We start from the raw sequence: 21,943 nt of genomic DNA, 5'->3' as shown, positions 1-21,943 counted from the left end.
TGCTTTTATTTTGACAGAGAAAAGCCACATCATCCTGGTCCTTGACTGGATGGAGCAAGTAGAGGCAATGCATGTAGAATGGAAGTGAAATTTAAGCACGCTACCTTCACCGTACTGTCCACCGCTCCAGAGAAAAGGCGACCTCGGGACACAGCCAAAGCTGTGACACTGCCCTGGTGTCTGAGCAGGGTCTGGGTGCAGATCATGTTGTCCATGCTCCACACCTGCACAAAAATAAAACTTATATATTCTCTGCAGTGAAGTAGCATATCTGCAGAAACACCTTCCTCACCCTGAGTGAACGATCATAGGAGGCACTGAACACTTTAGTCTGGTCAGGCGTGGAGATGACAGCGAGCGCATAGACGGTCCCCACGTGACCGGTCAGGGTCCGCACCTGCTCTTTGGACTCGATGTCCCACACCTGGACGAGATATGTTTTTAAACATTTAAATAGATTTAGAAGACCCACCGAAGAAATGAACTTACATGGATGAGGTTTTCATAGGTGCCACAGACTATGTGGTGGGTGGTGACAGCGATGGAATAGACGCTCCCGCCGCTGGTCTGTAAGACGTGGACACATTCCAGGGAGCGGATGTCCCAAATCTGCCAGGTAAACAGAAGAAGAGGTGTAAACTACAAGAAGCCAGCAGCAAGGACAGCAGGAAGTAGGGCTGGGCGATATGGCCTTATTTTAATATCTCAATATTTTTAGGCCATATCGCGATACACAATATATATCGCGATATTTTGCCTTACCCTTGAATGAACACTTGATGCATATAATCACAGCAGTATGATGATTCTATGTGTCTACATTAAAGCATTCTTGTTCATACTGCATTAATATATGCTCATTTTAAACGTTCATGCAGAGAGGGAAATCACAACTAAGTCAATTTACCAAAACTGTATTTATTAAATAGTTAAGCAGTGGCACAAACATTCATGTCATTTCAAAACAGAAAGTGCAAGATTGTCAGAGACATTTTAAAACAAGTTATTAGTACACTTTTGTGCATGATGTCCTCAAGATGACAAATCAAAACAACACTAAATTAAAGTGCAATTTTTTTACAAAACGCCACTACAATAGTTCAAAACAAATAAAGTGCACTTCTGTGCATGATGTCACACAAGATATTTTAATAACTGTCAAATAAAAATTAGCTGCATAGTAGGAAATCAAATTGTGTACGTCCTTCGCTATGTGGTAGGTTCCGGCGGACGTTATCTCCTTATGTCGTGGACTATTTTTTTCATATGGTGTTGATGTGGAAATGGTTGCCTCGGCATTTTGTTGGTGTGGCACTGAACGGAGATGTTGACATGCGTAGTTTCAAGCACTCTTCATTCACTAGCGGGTGACTTTTCAAATGATGCTACATATTAGCAGTAATGCTACTTTTTGTAGAAACGCTTTTGCCCCACACTTGACAAATTACGGTTGTGTGTTCGACATATTCCCACTTGAAGCCAAACCACCGCCAGATGATGGACTGGGCTGTTTTTCTTAGGAATTAATTCTTCCTTCATTTGTTACCAGATTCGCACCTTCTTTCTCTCGTATTACCACTCGCACCACAGCTAACTTTAGCCATGCTGCTACCTCTCTGCTCCGCGAGGGCGTATACGTATGTGACGTATGTAAGAAGGTGCGCTTGTTTAAGTCTCTGTGAGAAGGAGAGACTAGAAAGAGTGAGAAGAGCCTGTAGTGTAATGCCTACAGCTAAAAGCAACTGCGTGAGAACGTATACTCGAATATTACGATATAGTCATTTTCTATATCGCACAGAGACAAGCCCGCGATATATCGAGTATATCGATATATCGCCCAGCCCTAGCAGGAAGTGTCTTCAATATGGTCCTTTATATCAGTGGTTCTCAAACTTTTTTCAACAAGTACCGCCTCACAAAAACTTGCCTGTCCAAGTGCCACCATAGTGACCAACAGTAAAATACAGTAGTGTAGTAGGCTTAAGTCAGGGGTGCCCACACTTTTTCTGCAGGCGAGCTACTTTTCAATTGACCAAATCGAGGAGATCTACCTCATTCATATATATAATTGATATGTATTTATTTATGAAATACACCTTTTTGTTAACAGGTTAAAAGTGTTTAATGATAATACAAGCATGTTTAACACATAGAGATTCCTTTCTTTCATGAAGACAAGAATATAAGTTGGTGTATTACCTGATTCTGATGACTTGCATTGATTAGAATCAGACAGTAGTGCTGATAACGTCTACAATTTCAAACGGAGGAGAAAAAAAGTCCTCCTTTCTGTCCAATACCACATAAAAGTGGTTGGTTTTTGCCATCTTATTTGTCCAGCTTCCATACTCGTTTTTATACACTTTACAAGAAATACATTGGCGTCAAACTCCGTAGCTTGCTAGCTTGTGCACACTAGCTTTCTGAGACTCTTATTTTGTTAGTGCAGGCAGGATGAAGCAGCGCTTTTATTGTGAAGGTAGGAACCGTGCAGTCAGTCTTTAGAGTTTTGACGGCAGGTACGGCGCGAGTCTGCTGAAATAAAAAGTGTTTCTCGCCTTCCTGTCGGTCAATTTTTCTTAATAATGATCTGGCAGCAGCCAGCGTCATCTCACGAGACCCTCGGGTGCCGTGAATGTCAGGTCCATTTTTCTAATGCCTGGCTGGCGATTGACTGACACACCCTCCACCATCGACAGATAGCTTGCGATTGACGTAATGGGCACCCTGGCTTAAGTATTCATTAAAAACAAGGCAGATGTTTTATTCAACAAGTATGTTTAATATGTTGGCCACTGTAACATTACACACAGTTTGAACAGTAACACTGTGTTTGAATATTTAATTAAGTGATTCTTTGGCATGCCACTAAATGAAGCCCGCGTACCACTAGTGGTACCAGTTTGAGAATCCATCCATCCATCCATTTTCTACCGCTTATTCCCTTTTGGGGTCGCGGGGAGTTTGAGAATCACTGCTCTATATCATTGAAGATTGTAGTTGCATAGAGAGAACAAAAATAGTACACATTTCCCTTCATGTCATGTTGGAAAAAATGACACTGTTAAGATTTTGTGTTTAAGTGAGAAGGATCAACAAATATTGTACTCCTATAATAATTGCTTTGTGTTGTGTTAAAAAGGGACAGTTTCTGTAACAATTATTCAGGTCAGCTGTCTTTGTTGCTTACTGCATGGATTTTAATAGTGTAGCCTACTTTTTAGTTGTTTTGTTTTTTAGAACAGAATAGAATGGATTATTAGAATTATTATTAGAATGGATACATTTCTACATTGATATGGTGCTTATCAGTGATGATTACGCTACAAGCTGTGTGTGTGTGTGGAGGGGGGGGGGGGGGGGGGTGTATTTTGTAGTGTCCCGGAAGAGTTAGTGCTGCAAAGGATTCTGGGTATTTTTTCTGTTGTGTTTATGTTGTGTTACGGTGCGGATGTTCTCCCGAAATGTGTTTGTCATTCTTGTTTGGTGCGGATTCACAGTGTGGCGTATATTTTTAACAGTGTTAAAAGTTTTTTACACTGGCACCGTCAGTGGAACCTGTATCGCTGTTGATGAAGTATGCGTTGCATTCACTCGTGTGTGCATACAGAAGCCGCACATATCTTGTGACTGGATCTGAACGATGTTAGACTGGATGAAAAGCGGACGTGACGATAGCTCGTAGAGTACGTTAAAGGCAGTGCATTTAAGGCACGCCCCCAAGACTGTGGTCCGGGTGGACGAGATATAATGACTGATGAACACCTTTGTTCGATAATGAAGGTTGCCTCAGCTCAAAGCCTGAGCCCCGACATTCATGAACTAGCATCCAAGAAAAGATGGCAGGTATCTGGCTTGGGCACATCAGATTAGATCAGTGTGTTGCAAACTGAGCAGTTTAAAGTCCTGAATGGTTGTTTTATTCATTGTTATTTTATTTTCAAATTTATTAGCCTGTTGAAAAAGTTAATGTTGATATTTACCTCAGAAGGCTGCAAATAGAAAAGAGGCATTCAATTTTTATTTAAATTGTATTTGATATGCCATTGATATTTTTTAATTATTATTTGAAACTCGATTTTGCATGTCACTATAAAGTTATATAAGCCTTGCTTGTTCAATATTCAATGCAAAACTTGTTTGGGTCCCTATTAAAAGGTTGATTTGTTCAACCTTGGCCCGCGGCTTTGTTCAGTTTTAAATTTTGGCCCACTCTGTATTTGAGTTTGACACCCCTGATATAATGTATTCTCTTCCCCCACAATCTGCTAATAAAAGCTCCAACCAATCAAAACCTTTTGCTTCAAGAAACAAAAATGCCTCAAAAGTGTTACCCTAATAATTCAAACCAATTTTTTATACAATAATGAGTATACAACAGTAGATTTATGATTGTAGTTGTAAATTTCATTGTGGGTCATACACAATTGTAATGCAACAATGATGATATACTATTCCATATTGTATTCGGTATGTCGCTCAAAAGGTAAGGTACACTAATGTCTTTCTTTTTCCTTCGAGTATGCGACGCACCCGGCAATTAATTAGGCACAGCGTCTATTAGAGCAGAGGCCACTATTTGAGTAAATACGCTAAGTACATATACCACCAGGCTCATTGCAGAGTGGGTAATTATTCATAATTATGTGTGTTTTGTTGATGGACAAACGTCTGATTCATGTGTTGGTAATGAAGCCCCTTCCCCTTACCTTAATGGTCTGATATGAGCCGCTGTACAAGTGGTTCTGGGAGGCCACCAATGCTCTGACCCAGTGATTTAACCCAGTCAGCTCCTTCTTCAGCTTCAGCTCTGTGCCCACGATATCCCACACCTGCAAACACCACCACATCAGGGACACTTTCACAGTACAGTACAATAGTGTCTAACACTCATTTAACTATGTGTATTATTGTGTAATTATCTTGGATCATCCAGATTTCATTAAACAATGCCGGTGAACCCTCTAACAAATACACATCAACCGAAATAGTAAAAACAAAATGTGAGAAGAGATAATTGCTTGAGTTGCATAACAAAGGACAGAAATACACCCCCCCCCCCCCCCCCATTCCTCGTAACCATGGAAACAGATATTGCCACGTCCCTCTCCATACAGTGTACGTGCCCCCTCCCTTATAATATAAAAAATTCTGGATAGATAAGTCTCCACTCTCCAGAGGCCACAGGTGGTTTCAAGCACATACACTGGATGAGCCATGGCTGTACCTTAATGGCCTTGAGGGAGCCGCTGAACAACATGTTGTGGGAGGAGACCAGTGTACAAACAGGGTTGTCATGGGCACGGATGGTGTTGACTTTTTGCAGAGTCTGGATGTCCCATACCTACACAGAGCGCACAAAGACACACTTTCTATTACATCATCTATACAAGCAGCCGGAAAGTTGAAATTTTGCACAACGTTGCTTTCAAGGGGTCATATTCTGTTTTTTTCCCACTAACATTTAAAACACTTCCACATGGTCAACAACAGGGGTTCTTAACCTTTTTGACAACGGGGCTCAACTTTTCCACTACAGAGGGTCCCGTGGGACACTCAAATATGAACACTGAATTAGTAATCCTACTCTTGATTTTATTCGTATTCAATAATTATATCTAACTTACCTATAGTTTAACACAGGGGTCTCAGACACGCGCGACGTTATTTTGCGGCCCCCACCTTAATACGAAAGTTTAATGTTAGTGCGGCCCGCGAGTTTTAAATGAATGGCGCTTGACAGCGTTGTGTGCGGAGCTGGCGGGGTTGGGGGGGTGGTGTGTATTGTAGCCCGGAAGAGTTAGGGCTACAAGGGATTCTGGGTATTTGTTCTGTTGTGTTTATGTTGTGTTACGGTGCGGATGTTCTCCCGAAATGTGTTTGTCATTCTTGTTTGGTGTGGGTTCACAGTGTGGCGCATATTTGTAACAGTGTTAAAGTTGTTTATACGGCCACCCTCAGTGTGACCTGTATGGCTGTAGATCAAGTATGTCTTCCAGTCACTTACAGGTCTGCAGAAGCCGCATACGACATGTGACTGGGCCGGCAAGCTGTTTGTATGGAGTAAAAGCGGATGCGACGACAGGTTGTAGAGGACGCTTAAGGCAGTGCCATCACGGCACGCCCTAAATATTATTGTCTGGGTGAAAATCGGGAGAATAAATGCCCCGGGAGATTTTCTGGAGGGGCACTGAAATTCGGGAGTCTCCTGGAAAATTCGGGAGGGTTGGCAAGTATGCCTCCCTCCCTCCCTCGCCTGCCTGCTCGCTCCCGCCCCCGGCGCCTCTGTAAACAGTCCGGGCGGGGAAGACGAGCGGTCCGGTAGCTTCCAAAGCACTACGCTGAAGGACCGAGCGACAATACAAAACTGTGGTGCACTGGACCCCAGCGCTGATACTCCGACAGAGAGTCGCTGGGCGAATCGGACGTGTAACACGTTAGTCGTGATGTTAGCCCGTTCGGGGCTAATTGTGCTACCGTAACTGTAAACTCCACGGCGAGATGGTTGTTAGGGCGGGAAAGCCATTCAAAGAAGGTGAATTCATTAAAAAGTGCATGTTAGATTTTTTTAAAGAAATCTTTTCTTGCGGCCCAGCCTCACCCAGTTTCTGCATCCTGTGGCCCCCAGGTAAATTGAGTTTGAGACCCCTGGTTTAACAGGATAAACTTTGTCAAATGATATGAAAGCATGGGTTGATCACAAAGATTATTATCAAGGCTTAGGTCAGGCTGATTACAAAAATGAATACTAATCAAACATACTGCCAAAGAAGGGACTTATAAAAACTGATAAAAATAAATAAATATACATACATGCAGTGGTAAAATAAACACATTCTAACTAAACTAATATTAATATATATATACTTATTAAATAAACTGTCAATGAAATGAAAATGAAAATAGAGCTTTATCACTTTAGTCATAATTTTTGCACTTAAGAAAATTCTTAATGACTTCAGCTCCAGACTTCTTGTGTTGTTTGATATTGTCATTACAATACCGCTGCGGCCCATACAGACCACAGCTAGTAAACAGAATTTGTTGGCGGCACTCGAGGGGGCGCTCGCGGCCCAACAATGGGCCCTGGCCAAATGATTAAGAAACACTGGTCTACATAACATTTAATGGTGGTGTTTTGGTCAAAATTTTGCATGGATTATGTTTTACACACCATCCTCAAGCCGCTTTCTGACTGTCTCTTCAGAATGCGGCGTTTTGTGGGCGGTCTTATTTATGTGCCGGAGCCCTCCTCCAGGCCAAGCCCACTTAGACTGGGTCTCCACCCGTCGGCCATGTTGTAGTTTTTAGAGCTTCCATAATCGAGTCTACTGATCAGATATAAGTTTAGAACAGTGATTCTCACACTGCATTGCATTGGTGCCTAATGTTTTGTGTTTGTGTGTGTGATTGTTACTGTGCCTTTTTTCATTGCACTGAAAATTGACAGAGAAAAGTAATTTAATGGATTTAGACAATGTTTAGCTGGCAGACTTTGGCTACAATGATAGTTAAATATACAGTACAGGCCAAAAGTTTGGACACACCTTCTCAATCAATGCGTTTTCTTTATTTTCATGACTATTTACATTGTACGGAGCCCCTAAAGGGACATGGATGTATTGCGAGATCTCGCAAAAGTTTTTTTTCCTATGTCAGTGAACCGGAAGTAAAACAGACACAGCGATGGTGAACCGGAAGTGAAACAGACACAGAGATGGAAGAGCGGGAGCATGCGGGAGCCTACCCATCAACTGTGCTCTGTTGTGGGACCATGATACGATTCGATGTCTTTATATGTTAGGCCAATACTAAAATAGAAATCAATAAACTTCTCCCACAGATGATGGGTAGGCTCCTCCATCGCTTTGAACTTTTTCACTTCCGGTTCACCATCGCTGTGTCTGTTTTACTTCCGGTTCACTGACATAGGAAAAAAACCTTTTGCGAGATCTCGCGAAACATTTTGTTCCCTCCATGTCCCTTTCGGGGCTCTGTAACATTGTAGATTGTCACTGAAGGCATCAAAACTATGAATGAACACATGTGCAGTTATGTACTTAACAAAAAAAGGTGAAATAACTGAAAACATGTTTTATATTCTAGTTTCTATAGCCACCCTTTGCTCTGATTACTGCTTTGCACACTCTTGGCATTCTCTCGATGAGCTTCAAGAGGTAGTCACCTGAAATGGTTTCCACTTAACAGGTGTCATAGTTTTGATGCCTTCAGTGACAATCTACAATATAAATAGTCATGAAAATAAAGAAAACACATTGAATGAGAAAGTGTGTCCAAACTTTTGCCTTGTACTGTATGTTTTAGACAACTTTGTCTCACACTTGTTAGCTATCTAGCAAGGTAACAAGCTAACTATCTTACAGAGTTGAGACGGCATCCTCCAGATGTCGGACATTCTCCCACTTGAAATGCTCTCGTATCACAAATGTGTTGTCATTAAAACGAGATATTCTTTGCAAAATGAGCAAGTTATTCATGTCTTTAACAAAAATAAGGGGAAATGTTCCCAAACTTGACACATTTTCACCCACCACGTTGTCCGCGTGATGACTACAGTCAACAAATTCATTTGTCTGCCACTAATTTTATTGTCTACATTTGTCGACAATATCTGCGAATTGTTGCACCCCTAATCCATACCTGCCAACTTTTGAAATCAGAAAAACCTAGTAGCCAGGGTCCAGGGGCCGCAGGCCCCGGTAGGTCCAGGACAAAGTCCTGGTGGGGGGTTCTTTCGCCCCCCGATGCAAGCATTCAGACAGGTTAAAATGTTGCTAAAACCATCACTTTTCTATCAGTCACAGTGACTTTTCAAAACAAAAATATTACAGCAAAAATCATATGGGTTGATTGACATGTTTATTCTGTAAGCTAACTTCAATAGTTTGAAATTATTTTGACAGTTAATGCCAGTTATCCTGTCAACCTTTCACAAGACTTCAATTTGTTAATTGAAAGTATAAACAGTATAAACACTTTTTACAGTAAACAAATGGTAAAACAGTACTAAACAATTCCATTAAAAAAACAATTGGTGTCATTATTAACTTTCTGTCCAAGCTTGTATAATCTACTGCCTTGTTCAATTGTAAAAAATATTCTGTGTCTAAAATTCACATTTCTATCACAATTATCATACTGTAAACATGGTAAGCTAACTTCATTAAAATTAACAGTCCTGTCAATAGCATGGAATTACAATTCAAATGTAGTTTTTTTGTAAGCCTTTCAAAAGAATTCAAAATATGAAAAATTAATGAAAATTAATTTAAGCCATCAGACACTTGAAAAGTGGCACATCACATCTCTAATGTAATCATTTTAACTTTTCAACAGAAATAGCACTGCAAAAATATTAAGGACATACTTCTGTATTTTGGTAGTTATGCTGTCAACATTTAACAAGATTTCTTCAACTTGGACTTGAAAGCATAAATAGTATAAACACTTTTAACAGTATAACAGTACTAAACAATTCCAATAGATAACATTGGTGTCATTACCTTTTTGTGGCTAAAATCCAAATTTATTCTATCAGATTGATCAAAAAAAATCTTGTCTGCACAAGGTGCAATTCGCGTAGTTTTCACCCTTTTTGGAACGGATAATTATTCCCGGATAGGCTTTTGAATATTCTTCACGGAATGACTTCAGTTTTCTTTTCGGTTTAAGACTCGTATGCGATTTTTCTCCGGCTGATTCCATGATCGTTCGCTCGTTTGGAAACAATGGCAACAGGTGCCTCGTGCTTGGCAGCGGTGCTATAAATAGCCTCGCGCATGGCATTCGGAATGGCTCGATAGGAAGTTACGGGAAGCAGTGTCGATTGTCATTGCTGTTACGCGATTTCGTGAATAAAACTTAAAAAAAAAAATTTTTTTTTAATTAATGAAAAACCGTATTTTTTATCACTGCAACCGTAACCCGGAATAGGTTGATGAAAACCGTACTAATTACGGGAAAACCGGAGTAGTTTGCAGGTATGCTAATCTCAAATACACAAAAACAAGTACCGTATTTTTCGGACTATAAGTCGCTCCTGAGTATTAATAGCACCGGCCGAAAATGCATGATAAAGAAGGAAAAAAAACATATATAAGTCGCACTGGAGTATAAGTCGCAATTTTTGGGGAAATTTATTTGATAAAACCCAACACCAAGAATAGACATTTGAAAGGCAATTTAAAATAAATAAAGAATAGTGAACAGGCTGAATAAGTGTACGTTATATGAGGCATAAATAACCAACTGAGAACGTGCCTGGTATGTTAACGTAACATATTATGGTAAGAGTCATTCAAATAACTATAACATATAGAACATGCTATACGTTTACCAAACAATCTGTCACTCCTAATCGCTAAATCCCATGAAATCTTATACGTCTAGTCTCTTACGTGAATGAGCTAAATAATATTATTTGATATTTTATGGTAATGTGTTAATAATTTCACACATAAGTCGCTCCTGAGTATAAGTCGCACCCCCCGCCAAACTATGAAAAAAAACTGCGACTTATAGTCCAAAAAATACAGTACAGACGGGTAAGAAAAGTGGGTTTTGCATAAAAGGAGCCCTTTAAGAGCAAAGAGAGGCGATTGTCCCTTACAATGATGGTGCAGTCTGCAGAGCCACTGTAGAGGCGGTTTCTATGGGAACAAAATCGTTATGTGGTCAAATCATGCTTTGGGGAAGGACTTTTTTTATTACCGGCTAGCAATTGCAAATTGTGTTTATGTGAACATGTGCACTGTATTACCCCTGGATGCAGAGCGCCAGCACGATGCCGTCGTGTCCCTCCAGGGTTTTCTGACACTTGTAGGTGGTGCACGTGTCCCATACCTAAGGGGATGCAGATACAAAATATGATTTTTGTGTGTGCCCGTTTATATGACACTAAGTAGAGAAACTGAATACACTCAAAAGCTTTTCATAAGGGTTAAATTAATACTGCCAACTTTGCATATAAAACAGTGGTGTGGGTGGAAAACTCTCACTAAAAGTGAGTGGTTAAAAACCATGTTCAGACCTAAAATAGGAGTGGTTAAAAAAAGACACTGGGTTGTATCTGTGTGAGTGTTTTGTGATTCCAGATGTGTTTGTTTTTTTTATAAAATGAGTGAATGAGCTCAGTAGGAGCGACACTTCCATGCTGTAGCAGCTATGGACATTGCAGGTTTTTTTTCAAAATTGCTAAAACGCTTAAAGCCATTTTCAGAGCCAAATTCTCAGTGGCCTACACACATTTTTTCATTATCTAACCCTCTTTTGGCCAAACCTTAAACAATGTCCAGGCACCTAGACAAAATTTGCAAAACTCTCTCACAACACATTACCAGTCACAAAACACATTTCACATGTGTTGCGAACTTGGAAACACTGGCAGCAAAACGTGAACACAACAACGCCCTGCAGCTGTCATCTTTCACAACAACTCACAATTGAAATGTGTTTCTAGTGATGTGATTAGACCAATTGTGTGCTCAATGGTGAATATACTGTATTTTGTACTTGCTTTGTGTTTAATCTGAACACAATACCTGCTTGTGAGGCGCTTTTGTGAATGTACCGTATACTTCCTATTGTTGTCAGGTCTCAAATAACCCCTGGAGTAACGCCAGGCCAAAAAACACAGGTTGAACAAAGCTGTGGCTGCAGGCAAACCCTTAATGTAGACCTGTGTGAAGTTGGGCTGCTGCTTCTCCCAAAACTCTGTTGAAATAGTCTAATTCACAGGTGTCAAACTCAAGGCCCGGGGGCCAGATCTGGCCCGCAACATCATTTTATCTGGCCCGCAAACACCTGGAAATGATATGTGTCAATACATTTTCTCACTAAATGTATGTTTTTTTTAAATTTTGACAGAACAAATATGTACCGCTTGAAATTGCATAACTTTTAAACTTTAATAGTATCCATTATTGCAACAAATATTTGTTTTTGTCTAAATAAAAATACTTAACTTTACAGCAAACTACCCATCAAATTAATAAAAATGGCAATACATTTTACGTTGTTCTTTACAGCATTTTGATGTAAATTGAAAAAAACTAATACTGTTTTTGCGTTAAAATTCTGTTGACTGAGCTGCCAGTTTTTGACTGTAAAATCTACGGTTGTTGTTTTTAGTGGTGTATTACCATAAATAGAAAGACGGTACATTTGTTTTTACGGTAGAAAAACTGGCAGCTAAGTTGCCAGAATAAAAAAAGAACTTGTACTGTTTTTCCATTCACAATATAATGTTGTAAAAACCAATGTAAATTTAACACAACAATTCTGGCAACTAAACTGCCAGCTTTTTCCGTAAAACACCCCCCAAAAACAGTGATACTGTTTTTCCATTTACCGTAAAATGTAGTAAAAAAAAAAACCTAAAACACTATTTTACAACATTTTGTTTACAGTCTACTTAAAACAACTTATATAATTAATAATAAAATCCAGAGGGAAATTCATACATTATTCTCTGTTACAAGCGGCCCTCTGATGGCAGCCATAACTGCCATGTGGCCCTCAATGAAAACCAGTTTGACATCCCTTGTCTAATTTGTTTGTGCAGTTGAAAAGGTGGTTTGTGTTGTTTTCGTTTCTAAGTTATTAAGTATTCTTTTATAGGTTAATCAAAGGTCAGCCAGCCCCACCATTCTCCTAATTAGGTCTAAATTAAGCCAAAATAGTCTTTCGTTTGTGCTTGGTTCTAACTATTATAGTTTTTAAGTTATTAACGTTGTATGGCGTTTATGCTATTAATGTGTATATAACATGTTATTATTCATTAACAGTTCCCAACTATGTCAAAATCTCACCAAATGTGTCTCATTTGTTTGTGCTGCAAAATGTTTTGCCCTAACTATTATAGTTTTTGTTATTAACATTTTATGATTTATAACCAACCCCCCCTTGTCAAACCTCCCCAAACCAGTCCCAATCGTTTGTGCTACGTTTGTGCTTAATCAAATCACTAGAAAATTGGGTTGGCTTAGTGTCTACAAACCTTACAGTAAATTGAAAAACACTTGTCTACTATGTTTTACATGCATAAGTAGGTCAAGCTTACCAATGTTACATTTTTGCAAACTAATTTATATCTAGGTCTGTTTTGCATTTGAAAATAAGTAAATGTGAAATGTTAGCATAATTTACAAGACAAATTTAACCTTTGCATCTGCTAATGCGGAAATGCAGACAGCTTTATATACAACTTAAGTGCTTAAACATACTTACGTTGGCCAATTATGTTATTTGCAGGGTCATATTTACTGTGCTAAAAAAGTCAAACTTGCAAAAGCTGTTAAAACTTTTAATTTCACGGGTGTTCCAGGCTAATGTCTATCGACCCCCAGAGTCAGTGTAGCAATACAAAGGTCCTGAGCAGTCCTGGGTTCAATCCCGGGCTCGGGATCTTTCTGTGTGGAGTTTGCATGTTCTCCCCGTGACTGCGTGGGTTCCCTCCGGGTACTCCGGCTTCCTCCCACCGCCAAAGACATGCACCTGGGGATAGGGTGATTGGCAACACTAAATTGGCCCTAGTGTGTGAATGTGAGTGTGAATGTTGTCTGTCTATCAGTGTTGGCCCTGCGATGAGGTGGCGACTTGTCCAGGGTGTACCCCGCCTACCGCCCGAATGCAGCTGAGATTGGCTCCAGCAACCCCCCGCGACCCCAAAAGGGACAAGCGGTAGAAAATGAATGAATGAATGAATGAATCTTTAATAACTCAAAAAGTATAGCAGCACAATCGATCATTTTAACGGCACAAACCAGCACGTAGCACAAACGAATGAGACCATTTTGACAAGAGTTTTGTGAAGTTTTGCGTGTGTGGTGGGGAATTTCCGGAAATTCAAAACATTTATAACTCGAAAACGAAAGCATCCGAATCAATACTTCTTACTGCACAAACGTATCACAAAGGAATGGAAATATTTTGGCTTAATTTGGAGAACGGGGTGGTACCTAAAAATTTCACCTATAAAATAATATTTAATAACTTAGTAACGAAAGCAGCACAAACAACCATCTTTGCAGCTCAAACGACTGGGACAAGTTTGGGGGATATTTGACAATGTGAGGGGGCTGGTTATCAATCAAAAATCGTTAATAACATAAAAACTATAATAGTTGGGGCAAACATTTTTGCGGCACAAACCAGCACAAGCAAATGAGACAAGTTTGGGGAGATTTTGACATAGTTGGAGATTGTTTATGAATAATAACACGTTAATTATATGTTAGTTTATTTAGTATTAATATTTGTGTCTCTATTCATTGTTTGCGTCAACATGTCAGCCTTTTCCCATCACATTATGCCTTTTTGCTCTATTTTTTCATTTTTATGGGTTTCTTGTTATCTTACTTTGTTCCTACAAAAAAAGATGCATTCCACAAATGGCCCACAAGTTACACTTTGAACATCACTGGTTGACAGATGTCTCTAAGCTGTGTCTTGTTATGCTTTGATCATAGTTGTGATCTGGTCTATGCAGACTGAATTGGAGAGTTCTCTCGCAAGGAGGAGGCGGAGCCTACCTTGGAGGTGCAAGACATGATAGAGAACAATATCGATTTAACAATGTTCTAATTATCAACATCTTCATAATTATTGGATTAATATTTTTAAATCGATTAATAGTAAGGCCCTATTAGGGTTGTCTCGATACCAATATTTTGGTACCGGTACCAAAATTTATTACGATACTTTTCTAAATGAAGGGGACCACACAAAAATGGCATTATTGACTTTATTTTAACAACAAATCTTAAGGTACATTAAACATATGTTTGTTATTGCAATCGAAGAACAATTGTGTCCTTAAATAAAATAGTGAACATACTAGACAACTTGTCTTTTAGTAGGAAGTAAACAAACAAAGGCTCCTAATTTGGTTGCTGACGTATGCAGTAACATATTGTGTCATTTATCATTCTATTATTTTGTCAAAATTATGAAGGACAAGCTGTCAAAATTTATTATTAATCTCCTTGTTCATTTACTGTTAATATCTTCTTATTTTCCGTTTCAACATGTTCTATCCACACTTCTGTTAAAATGTAATAATCACTTATTCTTCTGTTGTTTGATACTTTACATTAGTTTTGGATGATACAACAAATTTAGGTATCGAGCCGATACCAAGTAGTTACAGGCTCATACATTGGTCTTAATTTAAGTTCCCGAGTTTATGAATATAATATGAATAAAAAAAAAAAAAAGAAAAAACATTTTGTGACGATAAAAAATATTGATCATAGGAGTATCGACTAGATACGCTCTTGTACTTGGTATGATTACAGTGGATGTCAGGTGTAAATCCACCCGTGGCATTTGTTTACATTGTGACGCCGGTGAGCTATTGTATCCTCCTACGGTGTGTAGTGAAGCATGTTTAGCCATTCCTCGTCCTGCAGGGATGATACTTGTAAAAAACGTACTTTATTTGTCGCCATGGAGGCGAGGATTAGTGATTTAGAAGAAGCTAAAACACTCCCGATTGCATATGGACATCAGCCGCTAGCGAGCTAGTCGTGTTTTAAAGCACCTCTTCCTGAGGGCGTTTCAGTGGTATAGCTTTACCTTTATCGTTAGTTTTTAAGCTTTGATTGGTTTGGTCTCCGGTAGTGGCCAATAATACTGTAGTATGGATATTTCTCGTTAATTCAACCAGTATTGCTTGAAAATGCTTAATTTGAGAGCCAACATTTTTTAAATATGCTTCAAAAAAGTTTAAATACAAAAATCATAATGTGGTGAAGCCATAATATTTGAAGCACGGTAGCGGGAGACGACTGAATTTAAAATATTGGTCGCGCTGTTCAGCTGCGTGTGTTAAACTCACACACAGTTTGTTGTTTTCCAGTATGAAATTACAACCTTATTGGCTGCTTTAATTAACGCCTCTATTTAGCAAAAGAAGTGTGCTTCTGTAGTGAAGTGTTTACATCACCTTGATAGTCTTGTCTGAGGAACCAGAGAAAAGCAGGTCTCCAGTGGAGTAGACACACAGACACCATACAGGCCCCTGGTGGCCAACAAATGTGCCTTTGCACTTGAAGATCTGCTGGGGATCGTATGCTACACAGAGACAAAGAACGGAATGAAGGAGTTAGGAGAGTAGACAAAAAGAAGGAACCAAGAAAGAAGTTGATGATGGAACGATATAGAAGGATAAATGTACAGTAAGAATTACACAAATATGGAAGAAACAAGAGTATTCTTACATCCCAGGATCCCCATGTTGAGTCTAGCATTGATATGGGACAGCTCATCCTGTAGAAACACACAGTTGTGACTTTTATTCAAAATAAACTAGACTATATTACAATTCTGAGGTTTTATGCAACATGTCACAATTAAATCAACTAGTCTTCACCAGTTATTTATGACATTATCTCAATTACGTAATTGTCAAATTTGCATAGTTGACAAAGAGGAATTTGCAAAAAGGTATAAAACAAGAAAAGCGAAAATAAAATGTTTAGAACTATGGGGAAGGGCCCACAGCCGCATATTTAGAGGGGTCCACTTACTCGCTAAGTTGGCAACACTAATCCGTGTTTATCTATTTGTGGTGGTACAAATTCACAGGTTGCAGGAAAGGCAAAAGCATATGCTTGAAAGGAAACATGACTTCAGGAAAAATATCTTTATAAACAGATTATTATTGAGTGAAGTGTTTAACCGTAATGCACAAAAAACATGTTTTTGAAAAAAAATTATTTCAACCCTTAATGTCAGATGTCAAGCATGGTGGTGAAAGGCTGAGGATTTGTGTCAAGACTAAATAAAACTATTGATGTACACTAACCATGTAAATAAAATGTGATAAAATACAAAAACTTAAAAGTGACTTAAGGTCAAAGACTCCCAACACTTTCAAGGTGATGTCAAATAAAAAAGAGAGCTTCAAACACTCTCAGGGGTACAACAACAGAGCTGAAAATCTAAAGACACACGACAGAAGAAGGGGTACAGGAGCATTTTGATAGTCAAATTAGACAACTAAAAGACCAAGGTAAATTGACGGCTGAGGTTGACGACTAGTAAGGCACTAATTCCGTCAGTCAGATTTAAATATGAAACCAAAAAAGTAGCTTATGACAGCAAATCATTTGATACATGTCGATGAATGTCTGCAAGCTACTGAAATTAATTAATTAATTAGTTTTATTGAAATAATGACATGTCATGTCATTGTAATTTAATAAAGACCTTCTGCCCTAATACAGGTAAGAGGGAGTACTTTTTTTTGGCATGTTTTATTATACCAAACATTTAATAATGTGCATGCACATGAAGTTAACTTATATTAAATTACTTACGTTGAGCATAGAGGCATCTCGACGAAATTCCATAAGGTCCTCACCCAGTTTACTCTGATTCTCATCCAACAAATCTGAAGCACACATAAACACAACTTTTGTATCACAACACAAACAGTTCCAAAGAGTCTGTACAAAAGACAAACCATGTGGAAAAACACAATATTTAACCTTACCTAATTTGAGCTCCAGGTTTTTCTCTAGCTGATCTAATTTCTCTGATAGTTTTCCCAACATGGAGCGCAGAAAAGCAATATCTTGGTCCTTCTGGGCTAAAGTCAACTGCATCTCGTGGAACCTAGTAGTAGTGAGATCACAACTAATGACCAGGGAAGCATACCATAATTATCTTAGTTTACATCTCTGTTTTCGTGATTCTCAATAGAAGCTGTACTTTGGCAGCCTTTTTTTGTGTATTGATGTTCAGAAAATAGGGCTGTCAAACAATCAAAATATTTAATTGCGAATAAGCTTAGTTTGCTCATAATTAACTCAAAATTAATCACGATATATTGAAGATAAATATGATTTTTCATCATTAATAGGTGACAATAGAAAAGCGCGATATAAAATCTAATCCATTATTATTATTATTACCCTAGGCACATCATTTTCAAGTTTTAATACAATGACTGGACAATTAGTTAACTTTGATGAAATGTTTTTTGAACAGCTCAATACAAAAAGGACATAAACAGGCTTTTAAAGATAATTTATGTGTTGTTGTCTTGCCAGAGTTTATATTTTGTAGGAATAGAGAATTTGTATTTCTGCTATAGGAGCACTTGCATTCAGAGGAGGAGCTGCACGTTCATGTTTCCAGTTTCACGAATTAATAACACAAAATGTGGATTGTTAAGATCGTGCTTTGATTGTCAAAAACATTTGGTAATGTAAAATGTGATATCTGTACCTGAATAGATGCTTCTAAATATTCTGTACATTACTTATTGAACAAGTTAATTGTCTTCATATCTTTGCATGACAATGTTTTAACCATCTCTACTTATTAATAACATGTAAAATTCAGCCTGGTAAACATTCTGTAATTGCGGACTATCAATCAGAACAGGTTATCAAAGAATATACTGGAGCCATGGGAATATCGTGTAGAGAACTGTAATTACCCGATGTGGGCTGCAGAGGGCGGTGGCAGGCATGCAATGCAGTATTACGCCTAGTCTCAGTGGCAGCAAAGAAGGAAACGAGAACATGTTGAGGAGCCGTCAAGTGTATGTGTGTATCTGTGTCGCTCTGCCTTTTCAGTTCGACAGTACTATTTGTAAACATAAATAAAAGGCTGACTTGTTCAATGACAGTCTACCTCCTTCATATTGCCGCTGCCATTATAATGCACTTTATTTAAATCTGCCAGAAAAAAATTATTTAGGTAGAAATATCACAGAATAACATTACAAACATCTCTGACAAAGCATGATTGTATTGTAAGACCATTTTTCGTTGTTTTGTTGGTTAGAGCTGATGTGAAGCGTGGCGCTGTTATTGTGAAGCTGGACGTTTGTGATTGGAATGAAAAAAGACTTGACATATTTTGACGAAAGTCTCCGATTAAAGTAAACTTGGAATACCGTCTTTTTTCTGCTGAGCTTTTCTTTCATTTTAATAAAGCAGTTTCAGTAACAATCTACATTTTATGTCATAAATACACTTAACTGTAATGTAAACACGGACATGACGCTCCTCTCGTTTGTGCCTACGATGTTGTCTCACGGACATTAAAGATAAAATTGTCTCGTCTTGTCCTTAAAATGACTTGCTATTGGCGTTGGACCTGAGACTTCTATAATGTCCCACTTTCTTTGTGCATTTCTGCTCGTTATTTTCTTGCTTTTTGCTCCAGAATAACTGGACGCCATTACATTTCCCTAAGCTACGGAATAGTCCAAGGTTAAAAAAGGAGTCAGTTAACGCGTAATTATCGAGTTAACTTTGACTGTTCTATTAGAAATATATGTCAGTCATTTGCTTTCAAGAATCTGTATAAAGACTGCTTGATGGAAATGGTATCAAGTTGTTGTGTGCAACTGCAGTGCTCACCTGTCGTCAGTCTGCTGCAGAAATTCCTTCAGTCCTTCAAATTTACACACCTCCAGATGTGTTTCATATGTGTCCTGGTTGCCAATGAAAGCGCACCTGTAGAAATGATGTGGTTTTGGAAATGACAATGATAAGATAGCAAGGTATTAAGTTAAGTTTTAAGGCTTACCCGTATTTTGAATGGGGACACTTAATGTGCTCGCATTCTTTCAGATGAGCCTCCAGGTTCATGGTGAGGAGCGGGGGGCAAGAGGGGTTGTTGGGGCACCGTACCGGCCTGTAGTCACAACTGGCCTCATGTTCTCTGCATATTATCAAGACAACAATTGCTTGGTTTTCATGGTGGAGCACACATCCATCAAAGTATTTTTCGGTCTCTTACTTGCGCACGGATAGTTTAATAGTGAACGGGCAGCCCAGTGGATCCACCTCATGCGCTCCCGGCTTCCCCGCCACATTGGCATTGGAGGCCGCACCGACACTTGCACCGCTGACTGTGGCCCTGCAGCCGTATTTACAGTGAATGAACAACTCGCCGATTTGTTCGGCTACGGCGATGTTGTTGACCACAACCGTTAACTTCGCCGCATCAACAGGGCACTTGTCTGTAAGGGGTCCAAGCATGAATGGTCTATTTTCAATATTTTTGGACAAATAACATACAGTAAGTATGTGTTTATTTCAACTCACCTGAAGTCAAGGCACAACGTCTGCAGAAGGTGTGCTGAGGAACATAAAAGAGATGTTATTAGTTCAAATATACACTTGTTTTTTTAGCTCAAAGGGAAATATTCTGAGGCCAAATCCAGGTTGCACATCACAGTGATGAGTAATCATTACTGCTAAGGAGAAGGTAGTCAGTACAGAAAGGAGGTGCGCTTCCCTCAGAACCTCCACTAAAAACTGGAGAAGCAGACAACAGGCCATTCTTGAATGGAAGTTTTTCTTCTACATCATGGCCAAGAAGATGACCAATTACCTCACAAGTAACATGTTTATCAATACCAGATGTCAGAAGGCAGGTGTGCCAGGCTTTCCGAGGTGTGTGGAACATATGGGAACATATTCATAAGTCAGAGAGAAAAAGACAATCCGAATGTTGTCAACGCCTATGAGTCAGCCCCCCAACAACTAATCAATCACATTTGCCTCTGACTTTTTTCAGCATCCCAGACTTCATCAAAAACTATGTAAGTGGATACTTTCTCCAATCAGAACGTCACCACGGTGTGGCAGCATGGCAAGATAGATAGACTGGCCAACTTCATTATCAAAAAGTGGTTGGAGCTGATTACAGGCTTCTCAGAAGTACACTCGTTCCTAGTTTATTGCGGTTAATAGCGACCGGACATGACCACCATAAACGGATTTCCACAAAGTAAGATTATTAACAAATAAAATATTTTCATAGTTACAGCATAATTAAATTGTTTACAACCTTCTAAATATATTTCTTTAACACTACTAGAGCCCCTCTAAACATGAAAATAACACCCATATAGTCACCGAATACAGTAGCCTTGAGTTAGTTCTACTGTGGATTAAAGTCCTCACTAGGGATGTTCCGATCAAGGTTTTATATTGCCAATTCCAATATCGTCATCCATTAGTGAGATTGGCCGATAAAAATTAATATGTATTACTTCACCTGTACAATTTTTTATTTATTTATGGTGAGTGCTACTGACAGTTTAACAATAACAACACAATATTCCTTAGTTCCCTATTCTATTTTGTACCACACAATTGTTTGAGCAAAGCAATTTCAATAGTACACATTTGCCGTAATGGAGGTGATTGTTATTAGTTTAGGGGAGTGGTTCCACACTGTGCATGGAGACACATAATTCTGCAAGCTGCTTGTCAGTCAGAGAGGATCAGCGTTTGTGCATCGAAATGCATTAATCGGCAATTGCCAATCACATACTTTTTCCCCAAAATGGGCCAATACCAATTGGTGACCGATGGAGCGGCACATCCCTAGACCTCAGCTTTAACACTGCCACAACGTGAAAATAAATCCTGGGTAAGTCCTCTGTTAGAAACTAGGATTCCATGCCCTGAAACCACCTGCGTGTGTTGTTTTCAGTTACGACCATTAGCTCTGATGTTAGCAGTCCATGTTAGCATTGCGTTTCTGCGTTGTCATTCCATATCGCTCAAGGCAAAGCTGTTTTATTGATGTTGAAGATGAAGTGTATCCAAACAATTCATCTCCATTTTGGCCAGAAAGCTGCTGATAGCTGATAGTTTATTGCAGTTTTGTTGGCCTGAAGTGTTGCGCCGACTCCGACGCTACGTCCAACTGTTGTCGTTCAACAACGCTCATGTCAAAGGTCAAAGTGGAGATGTGCTATTGATGAGGCAGAAGTTGAAGATGAAGTGTATCAACAACCTGTTCTGCTAAAAGGTGGTCAAATTAAGATCGGTGAAGATAGAGTAGCACCAGGATTAGCGCTGTGTTGTTTACATAATGTTCACCCTTAACCTAGAAACAGAAGTCATGATTGAAGAATATTTATAGCCACAACACCACAACTTTC

At 39.0% G+C, this 21,943-nt stretch overlaps 1 protein-coding gene across 2 annotated transcripts in view; it reads right to left on the bottom strand.

The window, feature by feature from the left end:
* The window catches only part of traf7 (TNF receptor-associated factor 7), a 42,280-nt gene that overhangs the window by 5,460 nt on the left and 14,877 nt on the right, over positions 1 to 21,943 (bottom strand). For both annotated transcript variants that reach the window (XM_061973680.1, XM_061973681.1), the window contains exons 7-21: positions 20,091 to 20,124; positions 19,783 to 20,005; positions 19,570 to 19,704; positions 19,401 to 19,496; positions 17,519 to 17,640; positions 17,343 to 17,416; positions 16,242 to 16,290; positions 15,968 to 16,095; positions 10,781 to 10,863; positions 10,631 to 10,670; positions 5,228 to 5,344; positions 4,710 to 4,832; positions 490 to 609; positions 293 to 424; positions 105 to 224 (exon numbers count right to left, since the gene is read on the bottom strand). In XM_061973680.1, coding sequence (XP_061829664.1) covers positions 105 to 224; positions 293 to 424; positions 490 to 609; positions 4,710 to 4,832; positions 5,228 to 5,344; positions 10,631 to 10,670; positions 10,781 to 10,863; positions 15,968 to 16,095; positions 16,242 to 16,290; positions 17,343 to 17,416; positions 17,519 to 17,640; positions 19,401 to 19,496; positions 19,570 to 19,704; positions 19,783 to 20,005; positions 20,091 to 20,124 — 1,596 coding nt within the window. The remainder of the gene's footprint in view (positions 1 to 104; positions 225 to 292; positions 425 to 489; positions 610 to 4,709; positions 4,833 to 5,227; positions 5,345 to 10,630; positions 10,671 to 10,780; positions 10,864 to 15,967; positions 16,096 to 16,241; positions 16,291 to 17,342; positions 17,417 to 17,518; positions 17,641 to 19,400; positions 19,497 to 19,569; positions 19,705 to 19,782; positions 20,006 to 20,090; positions 20,125 to 21,943) is intronic.

Source organism: Nerophis lumbriciformis, linkage group LG22 (genome assembly GCF_033978685.3).
Source record: "Nerophis lumbriciformis linkage group LG22, RoL_Nlum_v2.1, whole genome shotgun sequence".
In the NCBI taxonomy this organism is placed as follows: domain Eukaryota; kingdom Metazoa; phylum Chordata; class Actinopteri; order Syngnathiformes; family Syngnathidae; genus Nerophis; species Nerophis lumbriciformis.
The sequence above is the reverse complement of the archived record's forward strand: the minus strand, read 5'-3'. Positions and strand labels throughout refer to the sequence as shown.